Here is a 17,940-nt window from a genome sequence, read left to right as displayed (position 1 = left end):
CCAGTTCCGTCCACTAGATTATACGTCACGCAAGCAGCATCACCTGGAAGACTCATATCGCTCTCTGCTGACTGGAGTGGATAACGCAGACTGGAAAAATATTAATAACAATGTTTATTCTGGCAAGCCATGTCATGCGAAGAAATTTAAAAATAACCAGATGTTATGTTTTCTCATACTTCTTACAGCAAATACTTTACTCCAGGGCTGACCTGCCCGTTAGGTAGGATTAGGTGACAGATTAAAGAATTTTCCATTTTTGTCATCGTTATTCTGAACTGACTGCCTGCAAGTCATCGTTAAATTTGCCTAAGTGATATGTATTTTCCTTCAAGTTTCTGAAGAGGAAACAGCCAGGAAATGCCCCTGTCTGAGTGCATTTGTCTACCACTATGTGTAGCTGTTAGCGATGATGATCTGTTAGCGATGATGCTAATGATCCACTATGTGTAGCTGTTAGCGATGATGCTAATGATCCACTATGTGTAGCTGTTAGCGATGATGCTAATGACAACCATCTTCTGGTTGAAAGCTTTCCCAAAAAACTTTGTCAATTAAATGTTAACTACAAAGTAGTCTATTCCTCCCTGGCAGAATGATACCATGACTATTAGCATCAATCCAGTGATTTGTTCAGCAGACTCTGCAATCCCATGTGTGCTACAGAGACACCACTAACCAAGCAAGGCTCTTGCTGGTGTCACTTCAATTAAAGGGTATCTACACACAAAAATGAACACGTCTTAGATTTTTCTCAGACTTCAAACGTGTTCTCCTGATGTGGTTTAAGTGTTGTTGTGGACTTAGAACATCCAATGTTGTTGTTTTCTATTAACAGTGTGATTTAGAGAGAAAAACAGACAAACAGGGACAAATCAGAAACCTGGAAAAACTAAATGGAGAAAATGGAATTAGGTTCAATAAAATGGATTAGATAGAGATGTTATAGAGCCATAAATATTCTATACATTTCCTCTCATTACTGTATTATCTAGGGATAGTTTAGAGTAACAGCTGTATCCTGAAGTGACCTTTAACCTCCCTGCTCCTCAATACTTCTTCCACTGGATCAAAGCCTCAGCCAAGTAGGATACATGATAGTGGCAACACATGGAGTTGGGTTGGATATAGTCATGGTAGGATACATGATAGTGACAACACATGGAGTTGGGTTGGATATAGTCATGGTAGGATACATGATAGTGACAACACATGGAGTTGGGTTGGATATAGTCATGGTAGGATACATGATAGTGGCAACACATGGAGTAGGGTTGGATATAGTCATGGTAGGATACATTGAGCGGAAAGATGTTCTTTACGATTCGGCCATCAGATTTGCCACCAATGCTCCTTATAGGACACCTCACTGCACTCTATACTCCTATGTAAACTGGTTGTCTCTGTATACCTGTTGCCAAACCCACTGGTTTAATGCTTATTTATAAAACCCTCAGGCCTCACTCACCCCTATCTAAGATAACTACTGCAGCCCTCATCCTCCACATACAACACCCATTCTGCCAGTCACATTCTGTTAAAGGTCCCCAAAGCGCACACATCCCTGGGTCGCTCCTCTTTTCAGTTTGCTGCAGCTAGCGATGGGAACAAGCTGCAAAAAACACTCAAACTGGACAGTTTTATCTCCATCTCTTCATTCAAGGACTCAATTGTGGACACTCTTACTGACAGATGTGGCTGCTTCGTGTGATGTATTGTTGTGCCCAATAATGTATGTACCATGTGGTGTTGCTACCATGTTGTTGTTATGTAGTGATGCTACATGTAATAATAACATGTATGATTTAGAAAAAATTCTTTAGTAAAAAGATTAGTGACATAGTTTCATTATTTTATTTTATTACATTTTGTATTTAATATTACATAGTAAACTTTAACAATTGTAATATGTATGTTTAAATGACTGTACTAAATGTCTCTCTCTCTTTCTCTCTCCCTCTTTCTCTCCCCTTGGCTGGGAATGTTAAGGGTTAAGAAGTTGTGAATCTAGGGGGCCCTTGCACACAGGGGAACTATATGGACACAAAATAATTAACAACCTGGCCCCCCAGGTGTCTTTGAAAACATCTGTTTTACTAATGTCCTAAACAGATCATTTAAAATAAAATAGTTCTAGGGGGGGATGTCTCAGTCTTTGAAAGGGTCATTGTACTCTTTAACTATGCTTCCTTTACTGATGACCTAAACAGATCACTTTTGACCTTTAAAAAATAGTTGTCAGCTATCCAGATACATGTTGTGTTTAGGTACATATGTTTTCGGTTTATGAAGGAATGACTGATTGAGAGGATATAGACCACAAAATAAAAGATAACTGTGTTCTTTAACGATGTGCCCTTTACTAATGACTTAAACAGATCATTTTACCCCATTAATAACCTTGTTATTGTTATGACTCTCCTTCATATAGAATTAAAAGAACATTATTCTTAATGAGAAATATAATCTAGTAAACAAATGTTTGCATAACCAAAGACATGAAAACTGGTGCGAACATTGTATTTAGCTAGGATTTCATAAGGCCAGGAATGTCATTGAAACATTAATTAATGTTGCTAGTTTAGGGATGATTGTGAAGGTTCATCAATGTTAAAGATGTTTTTTAATTTGACGTGGAAACAACGTTTATTCAGCCAGTGGGAGGCTTGTAAATGACCCCAGGAAAGTAAAACAAAGAAGTCTTCATTGAGACAATGATGAAACAGCAATCTGTGGAAGAGTTGAGGTGGATATTATAAAATAAGGATCTGCTGGAGTCCAAGTCAAACCAAGATTCTTTATTTCTGAGCTCAGAGAGAATAACAGAGTTTGGTATTTTATTAGGATCCCCATTAGATGTTGTAGAAGCAGCAGCTACTCTTCCTGGGGTCCACACAGAACATGACACATAATACAGCACATCAATAGACAAGAACAGCTCAAGGACAAAACTACATACATTTTGTAACAGGCACACGTAGCCTACATATCAATGCATACACACAAACTTACATGGTATTAAAGTTAAGGGACATCAGCCTGGGCGGGGTGATCCTCAGTAGGGGATAAAAAGGGAAAACACCATCTTTTGAACTGAGTGTCTTGCTTGCAAATTGCTGTAAGTGTAAACTCTGGGTTGCAATACTTATTAAACAAACTAACCTCTGATTGAATTAGTTTTCCTGTGGTCTCTTCTGTGCACATAGGGCAGAATTCCATTACAGACTATGCAAACAATTTGGGATTTTCAACACATTCACGTTTCTTATAAAAATAAGTGATATAGTCAGTCTCTCCTCAACTCTTAGCCAAGAGAGACTGGCATGTATAGTATTTATATCAGCCTTCTGATTACAATTAAGAGCAAAACGTGCCGCTGTAATGGTTGTCATAGGTAGAAGAAGGTGAAGAGGACCAAGGTGCAGCGTGGTACGTGTTCATGGTAGATTTAATAAAGAAACTGAACACAAGAACAAAAACAACAAAGCGGAACAAACGAAACAGTTCTGTCTGGTGCAGACACACAAAGACAGAAAACAACTACCCACAAAACCCATGTGGGCAAGAGCTACCTAAGTATGGTTCTCAATCAGAGAAAACGATAGAGAGCTGCCCCTGATTGAGAACCATACCCGGCCAAAAACAAAGAAATACAAAAACACAGAAAAATAACATAGAATGCCCACCCTAGTCACACCCTGGCCTAAGCAAAATAGAGAATAAAAGCTTCTCTATGGCCAGGGCGTGACAGACGCTCTGTTCTGGGCCAGCAGCAGCTTTACTAGGTCTTTCCTTGTAGCACTGGACCACACGGCTGGACAATAATCAAGATTAGACAAAACTAGAGCATGCAGAACTTGCTTTGTGGAGAGTAGTGTCAAAAAAGCAGAGCATCTCTTTATTATGGCTAGACCTCTCCCCAGCTTTACAACCATTGAATCTATATGTTTTGACCATGACAGTATACAATCTAAGGTAATGCCAAGTAATTTAGTCTCCTCAACTTGTTCAACAGCCACACAATTCATTACCAGATTCAGCTGAGGTCTAGAACTTGAGGAATGATTTGTACCAAATACAATGCTCTTAGTTTTAGAGAAGTTCAGGACCAGTTTATTACTGGCCACCCATTCCAAAACAGACTGCAACTCTTTGTTAAGGGTTTCAGTGACTTCAATAGCTATGGTTGCTGGTGATTATATAGTTGAATCATCAGCATACATGGACACACATGCTTTGTTTAATGCCAGTGGAAGGCCATTGGTAAAAATAGAAAATAGTAGAGGGCCTAGAGAGCTGCCCTGCGGTACATCACACTTCATATGTTTGACATTAGAGAAGCTTCCATTAAAAACCCTCTGAGTTCTATTAGATAGATAGCTCTGAATCCACATTATGGCAGAGGTTGAAAAGCCATAGCACAAACATTCTTAATAAACAACAGGTTATGGTCAATAATATCAAAGGCTGCACTGTAATCTAACAATAGAGCTCCCACAATCTTCTTGTTATCAATTTCTCTCAACCAATCATCAGTCATTTGTGTCAGTGCAGTACATGTTGAGTGCCCTTCTCTATAAGCATGCTGAAAGTATGTTGTTCATTTGTTGACAGAAATATAGCATTGTATTTGTTCAAACCATTTTTTTCCCAACAGTTTGCTAAGAGCTGGCAGCAAGCTTATAGGTCTGCTGTTAGAACCAGTAAAGGCCGCTTTACCACTCTTGGGTAGTTCCACCTCTCCCACACTAACTTTACAAAATTCAATACTTGCACTGCTTTTCTTTCATGATGTTTTTCTACAAGTTTTTTTTCCATCATTCTTTATATCATTGATCTTGGCTTCATAATAAAGTTGATTATTTTTGTTGAGTTTGGTCACATAATTTCTCAATTTGCAGTACATAAAACAGCCAGACAGACTTATTAGCCACTCCTTTTGCCCCAACTCTTTCAAGCATACAGTTTTTAAATTCCTCATCAATCCATGGAACCTTAACATATCTAACAGTCAGTTTCATAACAGGTACATGTTTATCAATAATTGGAAGAAGCAATTTCATCTGGTAAAAACAGGTCAACACATTATAGGCAACAATATAAGACAACGGGAGCACTGTGTATGTTCTCTGATGAATTGTAAGAAAAAACGAGATGTGAAATATCAACATACACGCTAAGAGAAGTAATTTCTCTCTCCTGTGTGGATTCTCTTATGACGTTTAAATGATTGTTATGAGTAATATGTTCTCCCAAAGTCTAAGCTTTTGTTAGCATTCTCCTCTGTGTCTCGTGTTCTTTCAGGCTTCCTAAATGGGCAAAAGCTTTGCACCCGGGAGGAGTGGTAATGCATCTCCCATCTGTGTATTTTCTCATGTTGGTTCAGGCTGTTTTTATGGTAAAAACTCCTTCCACACTGGGAGCAGTGGTAAGGCTTCTCTCGTGCGTGTATTCTCTCGTGTTGTTTCAGGTTCCCAGACCGGTTAAAACACTTGCCACACTGGGAGCAGTGGTAAGGCTTCTCCCCTGTATGTAATAGCTCATGGGCTTTCAGGATTCCTGACCGGTTGAAACACTTGCCACACTGGGAGCAGTGGTAAGGCTTCTCCCCTGTGTGTATTATTTCGTGGTTTTTCAGTCTCGCTGCATGGCTGAAACACTTTCCACACTGGGAGCAGTGGTAAGGCTTCTCCCCTGTATGTACGAGCTTGTGGGCTTTCAGGATTTCTGACCGGCTGAAACACTTTCCACACCAGGAGCAGTGGTATGGCTTCTCCCCTGTGTGTACTAGCCCATGTCGTTTCAGGCTCCCTAAACGCTTAAAACACTTGCCACAGTGGGAGCAGTGGTAAGGCTTCTCCCCTGTGTGTATTCTTTCGTGGTATTTCAGACTCGCTGCATGGCTGAAACACTTTCCACACTGGGAGCAGTGGTAAGGCTTCTCCCCTGTATGTACGAGCTTGTGGGCTTTCAGGATTTCTGACCGGCTGAAACACTTTCCACACCAGGAGCAGTGGTATGGCTTCTCCCCTGTGTGTACTAGCCCGTGTCGTTTCAGGTTCCCTAAACGCTTAAAACACTTGCCACAGTGGGAGCAGTGGTAAGGCTTCTCCCTTGTGTGTACAAGCCCATGTTGTTTCAGGGTCCCTAACTGGTTAAAACCCTTTCCACAGTAAGAGCACTGGTGTCTTCTTGCTGGTTTGGACGTCCCTGGCTCAGGTTCCTCTGAGCCTGGTCTTTCTCCTGCCAAAAACAGTGTGTTTAAAAAAAAATAGAGACCCGAATGAAACCTCCACATGATAAAACGGCCTTGCTACGAGGGTAAATCCTAATCAGATCCCTCAATAACATAAGACCAGTTTTAACAATCTTAGTGTGATTTTAAAACAAATGTTGTAGAGTTTCCTGGTAATTACTGATAATGTTTACACTACTTATTTATTCATTCTGTTTTCGTCAGAACACAAATAAATAAACAGTTCTCGGACACTCAAGACACAGACGTCACTGGATTCCAGATTTTAAAAAAACGTTACGAAAAAAGCATACCATTCAATAATCTGAGACGATGCTCAGAAGTAAATATATTTCTCCGCCATGTTGGAGTCAACAGAAATACGAAATTACATCATAAATATTCCCTTACCTTTGATGATCTTTCATCAGAATGCAGTGCAAGGAATCCTAGTTCCGCAACAAATCATTGTTTTGCTCCATAATGTCCATTACTACTGTCCAATTAGCTACTTTTGCTACCACGTTTAGTTCACATGTCCAAAAGCTGGCGCTGGTCCAGGCGAACTCGGACAAAAACTTCAAAAGATATATTCCAGGTCAAATAAACTGGTCAAACTAAGTAGAGAATCAATCTTCAGGATGTTATTATCATATATATCCAATAACGTTCCAACCGGAGCATTCTTTTTGTCTACAGAGTAATGGAACGCAAGGCGATATAATGACTGGCATTCTGCCAGACCGTGACTTAAATAGCTGCCATCCGGTCCCACATTACACTAGAGGCTTCATTCCACGTTCTACTGGCTTGTTTTTAAGTCGAAGACACAAAGCACATCAGTAAAATCTCTCCGTTGCCGGTTCGACACCTGCTGTTTAAATGGCCCAATTTCTTATTTAGACGTTCACAGATTTTCAACATTTTGATTATCACTGATGTCATATTTTGGGTAAAGTAAAAAATAAGGTGAAATATTTGGAAAGATTTTCCTAAAACTGATAGTAACTACAATAAACAAATTATAAACGCAACATGGAAAGTGTTGGATGTTTCATGAGCTGAAAAAAAAGATTGCAGAATTTTTTACATCCCTGTTAGTTAACATTTATTCTCTGCCAAAATAATCCATCCACCTGACAGGTGTGGCATATCAAGAAGCTGATTGAACAGCTTGATTATTACACAGGTGCACCTTGTGCTGGGGAAAATAAAAGGCTACTAAAATGTGCAGTTTTGTCACAACAATGCCACAGATGTCTCAGAGAGAGCGTAAAATTGGCATGCTGACTGCAGGAATATCCATTTTTATATATTTTTTTTACATTGGAGACAGACACAAAGCACATCAGTAACATTTCCCCGTTGTCGATAGGGTGGACACTGAGAAAAATTACAAGATTGTATTAATACTGTTTAGCCATCGAATAGCTTTGATGGGTACTCTCTCATCTGTGTCTATGGGACTGAGTTGGGCCTCTGGAGGTTGAGCTGACAATTGATTCATTACTTACTGATAAAAACCTACAGCCGGGTTGAGGGGTTAAAACAACACCAAGTGCAGATGACCACAGGATGAACCCAGGATGGCTTGTGATGCCCCCCGATCAGAATGGGAGGGGTGGAACCAGCCCTGACTAAGCATTTATAAGAGCTCTGTTTTTCATTCAAGGTTAAGCACTCGGCAACACACACAAGAGTGTGGGGTCAACAGCTTCATTATTGCAATAATTAATCCATATTAAATAAAAATTATTGTTTGAAGAAATTACAAAGTCTTTCTCAGTATACATGAATTTCCACGACAACGCCCGCTGTGACAATTATTTTTATTAAGACGTTCACAAATGTTGTACATTTTGACCATCACAAAGATCATGATATTTTGTGTAAAGTAAAAATAATTTTGGGGAAGATGTTGTTTTTTTAATGTTTTTTTAGCAACATGTGAAGTGTTGGTCCCATGTTTCATGAGCTGAAATAAAAGACCCCAGAATTTTTTCATATGCACAAAAGCTTTCTCACAAATGTTGAACACAAATTTGTTTACATTCCTGTTAGTAAACATTTCTCCTTTGCCAAGATAATTAATGCACCTGAAAGGTGTGGCATATCAAGCTGATTAAACAGCATGATCATTACACAGGTGCACCTTGTGCTGGGGAGAATAAAAGGCCACACTAAAATGTGCAGTTTTGTCACACAACACAATGCCACAGATGTCTCAAGTTGAGGGAGCGCGCAATTAGAGCTGTTACCAGATAATTGAATGTTCAATTCTCTACCAGAAGCCGCCTCCAATGTCATTTTAGAGAATTTGGCAGTTCATCCAACTGGCCTCACAACCACAGACCACATATAACGACGCCAGCCCAGCTCAACATCGTCTGAGACCAGCCACCCGAGTTGTATTCCTCTATGTAATGAAGCCTTTTGTGGGGAAAAACTAATTCTGATTGGCTGGGCCTGGCTCCGCAATGGATGGGCTTATGCCCTCCAGGGCCCACCAATGGCTGCTCCCCTGCCCAGTCATGTAAAGTCCATCGATTAGGGCCTAATTTATTTATTTACAATGACTGACTTACATGAACTGTACATCGTTGAAATTGTTGTTTATATTTTGGTTCAGTATACACACAGACATAGTGCATTCGTTAAGTATTCAGACCCCTTTACCTTTTCCAAATTGCATTAAACTGCATTTATTTTCAGCAAACTTAAGATGTGTAAATATTTGTTGGATCACAAGATTCAACAGCAGACATAAACTGAACAAGTGAGATGTTACCCCACTCTTCCACCAAGGCACCTGCAAGTTCCCGGACATTTCTGGGGGGGAATGGCCATAGCCCACACCCTCCGATCCAACAGGTCCCAGACGTGCCCAATGGGATTGAGATCCGGGCTCTCCGCTGGCCATGGCAGAACACTGACATTCCGGTCTTGCAGGTAATCATGCACAGAACGAGCAGAATGGCTGGTGGCATTGTCATGCTGGAGGGTCATGCCAGGATGAGCCTGCAGGAAGGACACCACATGAGGGAGGAGGATGTCTTCCCTGTAACACACAGCGTTGAGATTGACTGCAATAACAACAAGCTCAGTCTGATGATGCTGTGACACACCGCACCAGACCATGACGGCCCCTCCACCTCCAAATCAATCCCGCTCCAGAGTACAGGCCTCGGTGTAATGCTCATTCCTTCGACGATAAACGCGAATCCAACCATCACCCCTGGAGACAAAACCGCAACTTGTCAGTGAAGAGCACCTTTTGCCAGTCCTGTCGGCTCCAGTGACAGTGGGTTCGTGCCCAGAGGCGACGTTGTTGCCAGTGATGTCTAGTGAGGACCTGCCTTACAACAGGCCTACAAGCCCTCAGTCCAGCATCTCTCAGCCTATTGAGGACAGTCTGAGCACTAATGGAGGGATTGTGCGTTCCTGGTGTAACTTGGGCAGTTGTTGTTGCCATCCTGTACGTGTCCCACAGATGTGATGTTCGGTTGTACCAATCCTGTGCAGGTGTTGTTACACGTGGTTCCACAGGTGCATGTTAATTAATTGTTGATGGTTCATTGAACAAGCAATTGAATTGAATTTCGCGCTCTGCCTTTTCAGCGGAATGTTAGCCATAAGAAGTTAAGACTCCATAATGTTTCATCATTAGATGCTACAGTCCTCCTTTAAGACTCCATAATGTTTCATCATTAGATGCTACAGTCCTCCTTTAAGACTCCATAATGTTTCATAATTTGATGCTACAGTCCTCCTTTTAGACTCCATAATGTTTCATCATTAGATGCTACAGGCCTCCTTTAAGACTCCATGTTTTATTATTAGATGCTACAGTCCTGCTTTAAGACTCCATAATGTTTCATCATTAGATGCTACAGTCCTCCTTTAAGACTCCATAATGTTTCATCATTAGATGATACAGTCCTCCTTTAAGACTCCATCATGTTTAGAATGTGTCTGGAAGCGCTTCTCTATTCTACTCTCATCCTTTCAGTTTTAATAATATTTAATAATAATAATAATGTTATAATAGGTAATAACTAACTTTAATAACTAGGGTTAATACCTTCCTGGCGCCCCAACAAAATATTTATTTACCCCCCTCTAACAATACTGCTACAGAATTAGCATAGTAGGCCATGTAATTTAAGGTAATCTGAAATATTTAGGACTAACTTATTCCTTGCCACCCATTCTGAAACTCACTGCAGCTCTTTGTAAGTGTTAGGGGGGTTGACTGGGACAGGCAATGTAATATCCATAATGTTTTAAGGAAACTTTTTTTTTTAAACAAGCACCTTACATTGGATCATCTTGAAACTCTCTCTCTCTAAAGCTACCTTTCATCAAGGTTTTATATGGTCTATTGGTTTCTCTCTACTGGTTGTCCTGGTAACAGATACCAGTGGGCAGATCTATTGTATTTGTTCAAACTAAACTACAGCACTTACTTCGATGAGTCAAACCTGATCCTTTCTTCTCTTCTCCTCCTCTCACAGTTCCACTCAGCCCCGTTGTTTTCCTGCAGTCCACCAGCAGCACAGACAACCTCTTCATACCCAGCAGTAACGTGCTACCGGGAGAGGCACGACACATGGAATCCGGGAGGGTGGAAGGGCTAGCGTTGTCCTGTAACCATAAAGAGGGGACACAGACAGATATCATTATGGATGCTGATGTCACTGTTGTCATTAAGTGCTTTACAGAAACCCAGCCCAGACCCAGAGAGAGCAAGCTGTATGCTAGACCAGACCAAGCTGTACCATCTGGTGTTCTGATCTGGAGAGACTCTTCTCTGTCTCGTCAGCATCAGGATGTTGTTGAGGCTCCCCAGAGGATCCATAATAGTCATGTCTCTCTCCTGTGTGAATGAGAACATCAAACAGATGGTAAACATATGACCATCTATTGCAATCACAGAGACTTACAAGAGGCATGAATATGTCTAAAAGGGCCTAAATTGGCCACTTTCATCATGATTTCCTAACAAAACATTTTTTTCATGCAAATGTAAAAGGGTTTTTCCACAAAATAAGTGCCCTTTGATGTTTTAAGTAGAACATTTGCACCAATATTGCATGTTAAAAGCCTGTTATACTAGATGAGGAGAACTTTAATGTAGACCACATGGAGAATTCAATACATCTAATTGAAAAGTCCCGAAAATATATGAACCAATGGCAGATCGACCGTTTAACAATTTATACAGTACTTTACAACATATTCAAGTGTCGAACTTCAGTAGAATGCCCCTTAAAAACCCCACATTAGTTCAACAACGGCATAGTCCCTGTTTTTAAGACAGTACTCACTGGTGTTAATCAGATCTTCTGTCTCCTCCTCTTTCACTCCCAAAACGTCTTCCTTCTTCACCTTTATTGAGACAGCATCCTCTTCCTCTCTAAAAGGTTCGTTCTCTTCTTTCACTATAACAGCCTCCTCTTCCTCCTTTTTCATTCTGAAAGATTCTTTCTCCAAACAGCAGACCTCCTCTTCATTAGCAAGGGAGGAGCAGTTTAGTGAGCTCATGGTCAGGGATGTTAGCTAGCTAGCATTAGCGACTAGCCTAGCCAGTATCAATCTTTAACAAGTTTGCAAATTGAACAAGCACATTAGGTTAAAGTTAACCAGTAGATACATCAACCGAAATGCGTTTAAAACACTGACATTAGCAAATGTACATTAACATAGTCTAAAGAATCAATCTTTCAGTTGTATGTTGTCTTGCAAGCTATCGAGGTGGTTGTAAGAGTTGGCGCCTTGTTGTTCCTGAAGAAGCGTCCCGTCCAGTCCATTATACGTCACGCAAGAAGCATCACCTGAAAGTCGCACATCGCCATCTGCTGGCTGGAGTGGGTAACGCAGTTTGGAAACAATAGTTACGACTCTAATTGTATTGGAAAGAACGTCATAATAATTTAACAATAAGCTGATATATTTTCTCTTACGTCTTACAAATAATATGTTCCTGTACACAGACGTAGAAGCTTAATATGAATATGCAGATGATTAATAAATACATCTATGAATAGGTAGTGTGTTAATATACATTTGCTCTGTTCATTTTCACATTAGTTTTTATTAGATGTGACCATACTTTTCCCTTAAAGCCACGCTCTATGAGATACAAATCGTCCTGTAAACAACAGACCAAATGCATCACATGCAAATAGCACTTGATTATCTGTAGTGCTATACACTGGGTAGACAAAACATTAAGAACACCTGCTCCTTCCATGACCATAGACTGACTAGGTGAATCCAGGCTAAAGCTATGATCCCTTATTGATGTCACTAGTTAAATCCACCTCAGTCAGTGTAGATGAAGGGGCAAGACAGGTTAAATAAGGAATTTTAATCAGTGAGATATGAGACATGGACTGTGCATGTGTGCTATTCAGAGGGTAAATGGGGAAGACAAAATATTTAAGTTACTTTGTTCAATGTAACAGTGGTAGGTTTAGGCTACAACATGATACTATAATTTTCCATATACCCATCATGAGGTAGCAACCTAGCCTATGAATGAAAGTTTAGAATGTAGGTTCACACAGGTCGAGAGAAATTGTTGAGGTCACTGACAGTGACACATTCAATATCGCCTTGCACACTCTCGCCTGCATCTAGCTGAAATAGAGGTTCTATTGGACAAATTCACGTATGTTTATCCTGGTTGTGTTCCGTTTAAGAAACATTTGTCAACAGAATCGGCTGAATGAATACGCCCCTGATCATGCATAAACACAGTTCACTTTCATTACAGCCACGTTGTATTCCTTCTTGCATCTATGTGCTCTCCTCTTATCACCTTCTCCCTTTGTTTCTGGACTTAAATTGCACAACACAACACAACACACGACTAATTGAGTCTCTTCTGAGGGAAAAGGAGGAGGTTCCTAGGTTCCTAGAGATAGATGGGAGAAGTTTAGGGTAACTGAAGGATAGGACTGGATGGTCTTCAGAGATAGATGGGAGAGGTTTAGGGTAACTGAAGGATAGGACTGGACGGTCTTCAGAGATAGATGGGAGACATATTTTTAAACAGAAATAACTTATTTACATAAGTATTCAGACCCTTTGCTATGAGAATCGAAATTGAGCTCAGCTGCATCTTGTTTCCATTGATCATCCTTGAGATGTTTCTAGAACTTCATTGGAGTCCACCTGTGGCAAATTCAGTTGATTGGACATGATTTGGGAAGGCACACACGTGTCTATATAAGGTCCCACAGTTTAATGTGCAAGTCAGAGCAAAAACCAAGCCATGAAGTCGAAGGAATTGTCCGTAGAGCGCCGGCACAGATATGGGGGAGGGAGTCAACAACAAAAAATATGCCGCATTGAAGTTCCCAAAGAACACAGTGGCTACCATCGTTCTTAAAAGGAAAAGTTTGGAACCACCAAGGCTCTTCCTTGAGCTGGCCGCCAAGCCAAACTGCGCAATCGGGGGAGAAGGGCCTTGGTCTGGGAGGTTACCAAGAACCTGATGGCCACTCTGACAGATATATAGAGTTCCTCTGTGGAGATGGGAGACACCAACACTTGGCTAAATAGCCCACATGCCACCATAGGAAGTGTTATGTGTTGTTCGCGATGAGCCTTGGTCAATTTAGCTCAGAGTATGCCACCCTATTCTATCTGTCACCTTTAAAAAAAAATCTTTCACCTTTATTTAACCAGGTAGGCTCGTTGAGAACAAGTTCTCATTTACAACTGTGACCTGGCCAAGATAAAGCATAGCAGTGTGAACAGACAACACAGAGTTACACATGGAGTAAACAATTAACAAGTCAATAACACAGTAGAAAAAAAAGAGAGTCTATATACATACCTAATCCTGCCTAATAGGCAGGCCAATCCTGGAGGACAGTATTGGCTGTAAGAAGTAAGAACATAACATTTGGTTATTTTTAAATTACTTCTTATGACATTGCTTGCCAGACTGAACATTGTAATTCATATTTTCCAATTTGCGTGACCCACTCCAGTCAGCAGATGGCAATATGAATTTTTCAGGTGATACTTCTTGCGTGACGTATAATCTAGTGGACGGGACAGAAGGCTTCTTCAACCGCGACAAAAGGCTTCTGATTTAACCACGCTGTGCTTTGCTAGCAAACCTAAAACCGAAACATTGGAGCTCTTTAGACCAATCTTGTGTATATTACTCTTAGTGTTTTCAACATAATTCTGTTTTCACATCTACTGGTTCATTTAAACGTAATTTGCTTGTTAACTTAGCAAATGTGTTCCATTGATACTGCACTAGGCTAATCTCCCGGAGCATAAACTCACTAATCTAGACGGAGAAAGAAACTGGTGAAAGGAGGCAAAGAAGCTTGAAGAATGAATAAGGAGGCGATCACATTGAAACAAGAGGATGATATTACAGTGAAAGAGGAATATGGGAACGAGGTTGTCAAAGTGGAAAAAGAGGTAGAAGCTTTCAGAATCAAAAAGGAGGAAGATGCCGTAAAATTGAAAGAGGAGGAAGACCCCTTTAGAGTAAAAGAGGAGGATATCTCAATAAAAGAGGAAGACGTTTTGGGAGTGAAAAATGAGACTGAAGATCCGATTACCACCAGTGAGTACTGTCTTAAAAACGGGCACAAACTATGCAGTTGTTTTTAAAGGGGCATTATACTGAAGTTCTACACTTGAATATGTTGTTCTGTACTGTAGGAATTGTTTATTAAGGGGCAATCTGCCATTGGTACATATATTTTTGGAACTTCAAAAATGGATTTATTGAATTCTATGTGGTCTATATTAAAGTGCACTTATTCTAGTATAGCCGGGTTTTAAAATATAATATACAGTGCATTTCTACTTAAAATATCAAGTGGACGCAAAATGCACCCATTTTGTGGAACGGCCCTTTTATATTTGCATCACAGTGGTGGGAAAAGTACGCAAGTAAAGTGAGTCACCCAGTAAAATACTACTTGAGTAAAAGTTCAAATATACTGAAGTATCAAAAGTATATAAATAATTTCAAATTCCTTATATTAAGCAAACCAGATGGTGCCATTTTATTGTTTATTTTATTGACGGATAGCCAGGGACACACTCCAACTCTCTGACAATCTACAATTGAAACGTGTGTTTAGTGAGTCCGCCAGATCAGAGCCAGTAATGATTACCAGGGATGTTCTCTTGATTAGTGAGTGAATTGGACCATTTTCCTGTCCTGCTAAGCCTTCGAAATGTAATGAGTACTTTTGGGTGTCAGGGAAATGTATGGAGTAAAAAGTACATTTTCTTTATGTATGTAGTGAAGTAAAAGTACAATTAGTCAAAAATAGTAAAGTACAGATTCCCCAGAAAGCTACTTAAATAGTACTTTAAAGTATTTTTTACTTAAGTACTTTACACCACTGATCACAAACAATATTTACAAAATATATTTAAAGCGGCTAATTTAGTCCCCTTTTAGATATGTATTCATTCCTCCTGTAAGACTGTGATTGCAATAGAAGTTGATGAGTTTACCATATTTTTGATGTTCTCATTCACACAGGAGCGAGACATGACTATTGTGGATCCTCTGGGGAGCCTCAACAACATCCTGATGCTGACGAGGCAGAGAAGAGTCTCTCCAGATCAGAACACCAGATGGTACAGCTTGGTCTGGTCTAGCATACAGCTTGCTCTCAGGGTCTGGTCTGGGCTTCTGTAAAGCACTTTTTCAACAGTGACATCAGCATCCATAATGATATGCGTCTGTGTCCCCTCTTTATGGTTACCAGGACAACGCTAGCCCCTCCTCCCTCCTGGAGTCCCCGTTTCGTACCTCTTCCGGTAGCACCTTACTGCTGGGTAGGAAGAGGTTGTCTGTGCTGCTGGTGGACTGCAGGAAAACAACGGGGCTGAGTGGAACTGTGAGAGGAGGAGAAGAGAAGAAAGGATCAGATTTGACTCATCAAAGTAAGTGCTGTAGTTTAGTTTGAACAAATATAATAGATCTTCCCACTGGTATCTGTTACCAGGACAACCAGCAGAGTTCTGTTAGTTGACATGAAGATGGACTAGTATCTTTTACCAGTGGGGCTGTCCCCGACAAATAAAAATCTTGTTTGACTTAGCCACCTATTCTTCTCACCAATCAATTGGTGTAAATTTTAAACATGTATTTCTATATATACACTACCGTTGAAGAGTTTGGGGTCACTTAGAAATGTCCTTGTTTATGAAAGAAAATCATTTTTTTGGTCCATTAAAATAACAACAATCAAAGCCACAAATGCTGATGCTCCAGATACTCAACTAGTCTACAGGAGGCCAGTTTCATTGCTTCTTTAATCAGAACAACCGTTTTCAGCTGTGCTAACATAATTGCAAAAGCGTTTTCTAATGTTCGATTTGCATTTTAAAATGATAAACTTGGATTAGCTAACACAACGTGCCATTTGAACACAGGACTGATGGTTGCTGATAATGGGCCTCTGTAGATAATAATGGGCCTCCCTGTAGATAATAATGGGCCTCCCTGTAGATAATAATGGGCCTCTCTGTAGATAATAATGGACCTCTCTTTAGATAATAATGGGCCTTGCAACAAAACAATTTTATGGAATCAAATTTTGTTAGCAATCAAACATAGCTTAACATGGTCAAGTTCGGTTTCTGTGCAATCCTCAGACACTCTAGAAGACAACCAAACATGTTTCATAATTCTACATTACGTATTGGCTATACAAGACCTGAATTAGCCCATTAAGGTTCTTGGACCAATGACCACCTATCGTTTTGAAACCTAGCTAGATAGCCAATGAGCTGGGATTCCAGCAGTATGTGAACGCCGTTTGTAGGACAAAACAGCCATCATGCTAGAGCTGTGCACAACAGAGTTCATTCTCTGGTGAAAGGAAACCAGATGCACGGTAGTTTACGTTTCACAGCAGTTCGTTCTCTTCTACAGACTTCTCAAGTCTGAAAAAGTTAAACATGGTTACTAAGAGTGGAAAAGCTAAATCTCAGTCCAAGTATAATCACTTTGATGATATTATTGCAGAAATTGACCAGGAGAGTGACACAGAAGGAATGGATGAGGACTCTGTGAGTGACCAGAGTTTTGATTCCAGTGCAATTTGTAAGTCGCTCTGGATAAGAGCGTCTGCTAAATGACTTAAATGTAAATGCAGAAGAAATGTTTTTGGAAGGAAAGGATCCACTTTTTGATCAGTAAGTAAAACAAGTTTTAACTTCTCATGCTAATGCAGTTGTTTAAATGGTTGCATATTTATTTATATATACACACACACACACAGTCAAAGTTTACATACACTTAGTTTGGAGTCCTTAAAACTCGTTTTTCAACCACTCCACAGATTTCTTGTTAACCTCTCTGGTACAAGTGCGTCCCACCTCGACAACAGCCAGTGAAATTGCAGGGCGTCAGATTAAAAACAACAGAAATCCCATAATTAAAATTCCTCAAACATACAAGTATTATACACCATTTTAAAGATAAACTTGTTGTAAATCCAGCCATATTGTCCTGTTTCAAATAGGCTTTACGGCGAAAGCACACCAAACAATTGTTAGGTCAGCCCCTAGCCACAGAACCATACAGCCATTTTCCAACCAAGGAGAGGTGTCACAAAAGTCAGAAATATCGATTAAAATTACTCCCTTACCTCTAATCATCTGGTGGCACTCCCAGGTCTCCATGTTAAACAATAAATGTT

At 40.2% G+C, this 17,940-nt stretch overlaps 1 protein-coding gene and 1 pseudogene across 1 annotated transcript in view; both read right to left on the bottom strand.

Moving 5' to 3' along the window:
• LOC135525834 (zinc finger protein 850-like) overlaps positions 1 to 17,940 on the bottom strand; it is a 227,988-nt pseudogene that overhangs the window by 86,569 nt on the left and 123,479 nt on the right.
• Positions 2,796 to 17,940, bottom strand: part of LOC135525341 (zinc finger protein 729-like) — a 54,654-nt gene continuing 39,509 nt past the window's right edge. Inside the window, exons 10-14 of the mRNA XM_064953046.1 lie at positions 16,044 to 16,129; positions 11,563 to 11,794; positions 11,014 to 11,111; positions 10,702 to 10,879; positions 2,796 to 6,243 (exon numbers count right to left, since the gene is read on the bottom strand). Of these exons, the coding sequence (XP_064809118.1) occupies positions 5,234 to 6,243; positions 10,702 to 10,879; positions 11,014 to 11,111; positions 11,563 to 11,794; positions 16,044 to 16,129 (1,604 nt within the window). The 3' untranslated portion in view covers positions 2,796 to 5,233. The remainder of the gene's footprint in view (positions 6,244 to 10,701; positions 10,880 to 11,013; positions 11,112 to 11,562; positions 11,795 to 16,043; positions 16,130 to 17,940) is intronic.

This window comes from Oncorhynchus masou, chromosome 5 (assembly GCF_036934945.1).
Source record: "Oncorhynchus masou masou isolate Uvic2021 chromosome 5, UVic_Omas_1.1, whole genome shotgun sequence".
NCBI lineage: Eukaryota > Metazoa > Chordata > Actinopteri > Salmoniformes > Salmonidae > Oncorhynchus > Oncorhynchus masou.
Note: the sequence above shows the minus strand (reverse complement) of the source record. Positions and strands in the feature narration are given on the sequence as shown.